Source organism: Impatiens glandulifera, chromosome 2 (genome assembly GCF_907164915.1).
Source record: "Impatiens glandulifera chromosome 2, dImpGla2.1, whole genome shotgun sequence".
Taxonomy (NCBI): domain Eukaryota; kingdom Viridiplantae; phylum Streptophyta; class Magnoliopsida; order Ericales; family Balsaminaceae; genus Impatiens; species Impatiens glandulifera.
Window position 1 is genome coordinate 51850186 of NC_061863.1, and position 8188 is coordinate 51858373.

General features: G+C 32.2%; 1 protein-coding gene across 1 annotated transcript; it reads left to right on the forward strand.

Moving 5' to 3' along the window:
* The first annotated feature begins 6769 nt into the window (after window positions 1-6769).
* On the forward strand, window positions 6770-7907 carry LOC124927018 (soluble inorganic pyrophosphatase 1). The gene is made up of 7 exons (XM_047467353.1): window positions 6770-6890; window positions 6989-7017; window positions 7092-7157; window positions 7246-7353; window positions 7450-7515; window positions 7598-7718; window positions 7822-7907. Exons 1-7 carry the CDS (start codon window positions 6770-6772, stop codon window positions 7905-7907), a joined length of 597 nt encoding a protein of 198 aa, XP_047323309.1.
* The last annotated feature ends 281 nt before the right edge of the window (window positions 7908-8188 follow it).

An 8188-nucleotide genomic window follows, 5' to 3' on the forward strand; every position in this document is an offset into this window, starting at 1 on the left:
CACAACAAATGAAAGTGAAGTATGATAAGTATTGGGGCGACATTCTTAACATCAAGTATTTGATATTTATCTCTATGTTACTTGATCCAAGGCATAAGATGCATCTAGTTGATTGGGTTGTGCGTAATTGCTTTGATGATACCAAAATCACAATCTTGAATTTGAATGTGAAGCTTCTTATTGATGAAATATTCAAGCTCTACACTTCTTCAATGCCTCAAGAAGATAAGCAAACAAGTTCCTATTCAAATAGACCATTGAAAAATAGGAATGAGAATCGTCAAGGGGAAGTTATGGATTTTGCAAAGTTGTTGACTTCAAGGTTTCAAATGGAGGTTGGTTTTGATCATGCTCAAAAGAATAAATTTGAGTTGGATAAGTATCTAGAAAAGCCACATGAGAATGATTATGAGAATTTTAATATTTTGTCTTGGTGGAAGGATAATCAAAGGAGATTTCCTATTCTTGCAAAGATGGCCCGTGATGTACTTGTTATACTTGTGACAACTGTTGCTTCTAAGTCGGCTTTCAATACAAGGGGTCGCGTCATTGACTCATTTCGTACTTCTTTAACCCCGAGAATAGTTGAGGCTCTTATTTATACCCAAGATTGGGAACGAACAACTAAGGCTGTGATAATTGAAGAAAGTTTAGCATCATTGGAGCAACTTGAAGAATGTTTAATCTTTTAATTGTTTTATTTAATTTTTAATTGATTAATATGTTTTTAAATTTACTAATACTGATATTTATAAATTGTTCATTGTTGATTTTCGTAGGAATGAAAGATTTAACTACAAAGCAACTAAGCTTTATAATTGATGATGAGAGTTATGACTTAAGTCTATCATACCAGAACTAGAAAAATGTCAAGGCACATCATCTTGTAATGTTTGATTGAATAAATCGTTGAGGTAAAATATGTGAAGCTATTGTGATATTGTGATGTTTTTTTTTTATAGAATAAGCTCATAAATTTTGGGACTCACTAAAGAAGAAGCCACTAAAGTATATGGAACTTCCTACAAGGTTGCAGCCTACAAGTATTATAAAATATTGAGTCACTTGGGTGGACCAATGTCTTTTTGTTTTAAAAAAATATTGATTTCATTTTGGTATTTGAATTATATTTTTGATATGAATTGTACTTATGAGTTGAATTTTGAGATTCTTAATGAACAATTTCAATTTTCTAGCATATGAAAAAAATCGGATCAACAGGTATCCGACTGGCCGATCCGATCCGATCCGGTATTTTCGGATCGGATAGTGATCGGATACCGGATCGGATATGGATTGCGATTTTTGGAGAAAAAAAAAGAGTCGGATATCCGATCTGAAATACCAAATCGGATCTGATCCGTAGGTTTGGCCACCCCTAATGAATATCCCTTGTCATATTAACAAAATACTGAATGCACAGTCTTTAGATAAAAAATAAAAGAACATATTACGGCTTACAACAACTATTAAAAGCATTCGGTGGCTCACTTTGCAAGTGTGTGCATTGAGAGGGCATGATGAGTCTCTATCTTCTAATAATCGTGGAAATTTTATCGAGATGATAAAATTTATGGGAAAATTGAATCAGAGTATTGAAAACACTATCTTAGAAAAAGCTCCAAAGAATGCAAAGTATACTCCTCCGGATATTCAGAAAGATGTATTGAATGTTATTGCCAACCAAGTGAGAACAAAGATTTGCTAGGAAATCGGGGATGCCAAATTCTGCACTTTAGTTGACGAAGCAAGAGTTGCATCTAACAAAGAGCAGATGGCTATTGTGTTAAGATTTGTGGATAATTATGGGTTTTTACGAGAACGGTTCTTTTCCATAAATGTGGCTGATACAACCGCTGCAACACTCAAGAAAGAAATATCTGATGCTCTTGGTCGTTATGACTTGCATATCCATAACATGAGGGAACAAGGATACGATGGTGCTAGTAGTATGTGTGGCTCTTATAATGGATTACAGGCTCTTTTTTTGAAAGATTGTTCATGTGCATATTATGTACATTGTTTTCTTCATCGGCTTCAACTAGCATTAATTGTGGCTGCCGAAAAAGAGGTATCTATTTGATTATTCTTTTCGAATCTGAATTCCATATGTAATCTTATTAATGCATCTCCTAAATGTCATGTCGAGTTACATTCTGCTCAAAGAAATGAAATTGCACATATGGTAATTATTGGTGAACGTGATACCGGTAGAGGATGTAATTAGATTGGAAATTTATTACTACCAGGGAAGAATCGTTGGAGTTCTAATTTTGACTCACTTTATAGCATGGTTGATATGTATGGCTTTGTGATTATCGTGTTAGAAAATATGGTGGATGAGAGGTAATCTAACTCCATTCGTGGTGAAGCTAGTGGTTTGTTGATTGCGATGAAGTCTTTTGATTTCATATTCATTCTACACTTAATACAAAAGATAATAGGATTAACAAATCTACTTTGTCGAGCATTGCAAGATAGATCTCTAGATATTTTAAATGCAATGGATCATGTTTCAACTACTAAAACTTTGCTTCATGCTTTGAGAGAGAAAGGGCTTGATATTTTACTCAGTTACGTGGAAGAATTTTGTGAAAAGTATGACATTGAGATACTTCAGATGGAAGCTCATTACAAACAGGGGCGGAGCCACACCCAGCTTAACCCGGGTTGTAGCCCGGAGGGATTTAATCAGTTAGTAGTAGAATATTATATAATATAAAATTATATAGCTATCTAATTGACTAAATTATATACTATAGCCCGGAGGCCCACCACAACCAACTAATTATATATTATATATTATATTATATTTATTTTATCTCACTAATATATTCTAATTAATATAAGCAATATTAATCATAATTTTTTAACCTAATTGACTAAGCGGCCATCATTTTATATTCTAAGTTTCTAAGTCTAACCCTAAATCATAACCTAATCTGCGGCCATCATTTTATATTCTAAGTTTCTAAGTCTAACCCTAAACCCCAGCCGTCATTTTCTAATCCTAAATCCCTACTAAGTCCCCGGTCATTTTCTATTTCTTCAAGTTTACAAATTCGTAACAACAAATCAAAAATCATCTTTTGAGGTAATGCCGATACTTATTCAATTCAGTTATTTGTTTAATTTATTCTTATTCTTATTGTTTATCTTTACTCTTTACTACTTTAGTTATTCAACCTAACTAAAACAATATGTCCCTAACAATAATAGACACGATCATATTTTAAAATTTGAATTCTTTCTTATTACTCATTAGGTCAAAACGGAGGAGTGCATTCTGTCGGTTTATATTGAAATTCATTCAACAATTTTTAATGTCAAATTCAGAGAGAAAGATAAAAAGCAATATTTTATCTTTTTTAAGCCGAAAATTGATAATCCTTCATGATCTGAGACAATCGAACCAAATACAGTCATTTCTGATGAGAATTTAGAATCTCCTTCTAAATCTTAAAGAGTTGAGTTTGATGAAACTACTCTTGAACGAGATCCTAGATTGCGTATTTCTATGTGGCGACATCCTATAAATCATCACGATAAAATTAGACGAACTTACATTAAAATGAGACCATATCAACCTATGTTGTCGGAGTATCCGAGATCTGAATTTGGAAAACAACAACGTTGATTTCAATACTCTTGGTTTAAAAAGTTCTCATGGTTGGAGTACTCTCCTTCGAAGGATGCTGTATTTTGTTTTCCATGTTATCTCTTTGAATCAGGTAAATCCCAGCAATCTGCATTTACAGTTGAAGGTTTCAAAAGTTGGAAACGTGTTAATGATGGAGGTAAGTGTGCCTTTTTGTCTCACGAGGGTGGTTCTAACTCAGTGCACAATACATCTTCAAATTTGGTTGTTGATTTGATGAATGTAACTCGACATATAGATAAAGTTATGAATCGAGAATCTTCTGAAAAATTCAAAAGAATCGATTAAGGCTTGCAGCAACAATTGAGAGTGTTCGTTGGCTAAGTTTGCAAGCATGTGCATTAAGAGGTCATGATGAATCTTTAGATTCCCAAAATCGAGGTAATTTTATTGAGATGTTAAAGCTCTTGGGAAAATGGAATGATAGTATTGCTAATGTTATCTTAGAGAAAGCTCTAGGAAATGCAAAGTATACGTAACCCGAAGTTCAAAAGGAAATCCTACATATTATTGGTAACAAGGTCATAAATAAAATACGTGATGAAATTGGCGATTCCAAATTTTGTATTTTGGTGGATGAAGCGAATGATATATCTAACAAGGAACAAATGACTATAATTTTTAGATTTGTAGATGTCAATGGTGTTTTGCGGGAACGTTTTTTCCAAATTGTGCATGTTAATGATACAACAGATGCAACACTCAAGAAAGAAATATGTAATGTCCTCACTAGATATAATCTAGAAATTAATAATATGCGAGGTTAGGGATATGATGGTGCTAGCAATATGAGTGGTATTTTTAATGATTTGCAAGCTCTATTTCTTAAAGATTGCCCTTATGCGTATTATGTGCATTGCTTTGCCCATCGACTACAACTAGCATTAGTTACTGCTGCTGAAAAGGAGATCTCTATATGGCTTTTTTTTTCGAATCTAACGACTATTATCAATCTTATTACATCTTCTTCAAAACGTAATACCGAGTTACAGTCAGCTCAAGCTAATGAAATTACTCGTTCTATTGATGATGGTGAACGTGAGATTGGACGAGGAGCTAACCAGATTGGTAATTTACAACGACCAAGAACTACTCGTTGGAGTTCCAATTTTGATTCTATTTGCAGCTTGATAGATATGTATGATGCAACTATTAATGTGCTTGAAAATATTATCAAAGATGGTTCCTCTATTTCGATGCGTAGGGAAGTTGGTGGATCTTTAATAGTGATGAAGTCTTTTGATTTCATTTTTATTTTGCACTTAATGCATAAAATTATGGGGATCACAAATTTGCTTAGTCGTGACTTACAAAGAAAGTCTATTGATATATTAAATGCAATGAATTTGGTATCTTTTACTAAAGCACTTCTCTTGAATTTAAGAAATGATGGGTTTGATATTCTTCTTTCGAATGTCATATCATATTGCACAAGATTAGATATTGATATACCAGAGATGAGTGCTCGTTATAAGAAATATAGTCGTTCATGTGGACAAAAGGATACCATCACAGTTGAGCATCACTTTCATTATGATATATTCAATGCTGCAATAGATTTTCAGTTGGAAGAGTTAAACTTCAGATTCACTGATGATACAGTCGAACTTCTTTCGCTTAGTTCTACTTTGGACCCAAATGATAAATTTACAAACTTCAACATCGACAAAATTTTGACTATCGCCAAGAAGTATTATCCCGAAGATTTCACCAAACAAGAAATGCATCATTTGAGTAGTCAACTACTACATTTTGAGATTGATATAGTTTGTCATGAAAATTTCCAAAATATGTCCACTATCTCAGAATTGTGCCGAGGTTTATTTGAAACAAAAAAGTTGGAACAGTATCATTTGATTGATAGATTGATCCGTTTAGTTTTAACTCTACCCGTTTCAACGGCGACTACTGAACGAGCATTTTCTGCTATGAAACATATTAAAAAAGTTTATCGTAATAAAATGGGAGAAGATTTTCTCACCGATTCCATGATCATATATATTGAGAGGAAATTTGTTTCAAGTATAGACACGAATTCAATTATCGATGACTATTATATTTCAAAAAATCGTAAATCCCAACTTCAATAGTAATGTCATTATTGTTTTTTTTTGTATCTTTAGTCTAAGATATTTTTTTCTCTTTTCAGTATTTTTTATTTTTCTAATGTCATACTTTGTTTCGTTGTGCTTAAACGATTCATATTTTTTAATATATAATGGAATATTAAAAAAAATATCATGTTATATTAGTTTTTGTAATAAATTTTTTTAGCCCGGGTAGACTTGAAATCCTGGCTCCGCCCCTGGTTACAAATCTAGTAGAAGTGGTTCTTGTCAACAAAATGATTCGATTTCGTTAAGAACCACTATCAATCTGATGTATTTGTTGCTGCAATAGATTTTGCAATTGAAGAGCTCAATAGTATTTGTTGCTACATAATTTGATGTATCAGTTAATTATGCATGATCAATTCATGGCTAAGAAACATTTATTTAATTAAATTAAATAACAATAGTTAGTGGATACTTATTAATTTCTTTATGAAGAAGCCACCTATTTTAGCTGATGTGGATCTGAATCACTCTAATTTCTTTCTGAGTGGATTTAGGTCATGGTGACGTGGAGACTACATCCAAAACTAGAGAGACAGCTGTTAATGCCAATTTTCCTCAAATTATTCATTACTTATCATATTAAGGAATTATATTGTCGCTTTTAATCTTGATTAAAATATATTAATTAATTTTAAAATTATCAAAATACATTCATTAATTTAAATTGAAAAAAAAACTTTAAAAAATCTAATGAGGCCTTATTAAATTGGGAGATGGTAAGTTTCTAAAATTAGAAAAAACAAATAAAAAGATGATAATAATGAATTAATTAATGTGTGAAAGATTGACATTTTCAAATTAAAGATGCGAAGAAGATGGATCATGTTAATCGATCCATTGATTAAGCGTTCACATTCAACCATTTATTTCATCTTCCCATTCTTTATATATATAACTAATTAGACTTCCACTTCTATTCTATCTGTCACAAGAACACAATTACTAATTATATATCATTCCTCTTTGTTCTTCAAAACTACAAATTAAAAGAAATATGAGCAATGAAGGCGAGATCAAGAACGGGGCTAAACCAACTCCCCGTTTGAATCAGAGGATTCTTTCGTCGCTGTCAAGGAGATCTGTGGCTGCACACCCATGGCATGATCTTGAATTAGGTAACAAAAAACTTATTTAATCATTTTCAAATCCTTATAATAATAATGTGACCAATTGATTCATGACATATATATATATATGATGATTTAATTTGCAGGGCCTGAAGCTCCACAAATTTTCAATTGTGTAAGTAATTATTTATATAATCGAGGATGATGTTCTTCTTCAAGGTTTGTAACATTTTATTATTATAAGTGCAGGTTATTGAGATAACAAAAGGAAGTAAAGTGAAATATGAGCTTGATAAGAAGACCGGTATGATTAAGGTATGTATGTATTAATATTATTGCATTATTTGGGGGTTAATATATAACGCGCACATGCAATTAATATGATTGGTATTTCGATACATAGGTGGACCGTGTGTTGTATTCTTCGGTCGTGTATCCTCACAATTATGGGTTTATTCCTCGAACTCTTTGTGAAGATAACGATCCAATGGATGTCCTTGTCCTCATGCAGGTTAGTTAGCTAGTTAGTTAAGAACATATATATATTATACTTTCTATATTTAAAAAAAACAACAAAAATTAAAAAAAAATATGGTTTCTTGATTAGGAACCGGTTCTACCTGGCTGCTTTCTTCGAGCCAAGGCCATTGGGCTCATGCCCATGATTGATCAGGTGAGACTATTTGAAACACATCTATGTGTAAAAAAAGAAGGTAATTTTCAATTTACCGATTATTTTGTTCTTAAAAAAATAGGGAGAAAAGGACGACAAGATCATTGCGGTTTGTGCTGATGATCCCGAGTATCGTCATTACAAAGACATCAAGGAGCTTCCTCCTCACCGTCTTGCTGAGATTCGTCGCTTTTTCGAAGATTGTATCCTTTCTAGAACCAATTTTTATTTTTCAATCTTATAGGATAACTCTAATGATAAAAAGGTTATAAAAAAAAATTGTGTTTCTTGACTTAAATAATTCAGACAAGAAGAATGAAAAGAAAGAAGTTGCAGTAAATGATTTTCTGCCATCAGAAACAGCATATGAAGCTATCCAACACTCAATGTAAGAAGGATTGAAAGTCTTTTAATTTATTTGAAAAAAAATCCTAATTTGTGGCTTAATTAATTTGGTGCAGGGATCTTTATGCTGAATACATAATGCAGACCTTAAGAAGATGAATTAATCTTCTATCCAACATATATGCATATTTATTTCAATTAATATTTTAAGCTATGATAAAATTCTATTCAAGCATTTTGTTTGGGCAGAGTGTTGCCATTTCAACTTCTATATATGCATATTTAAGACAACAATGAATTTGTCTGGTTGGACTTTTGGCTAATATAT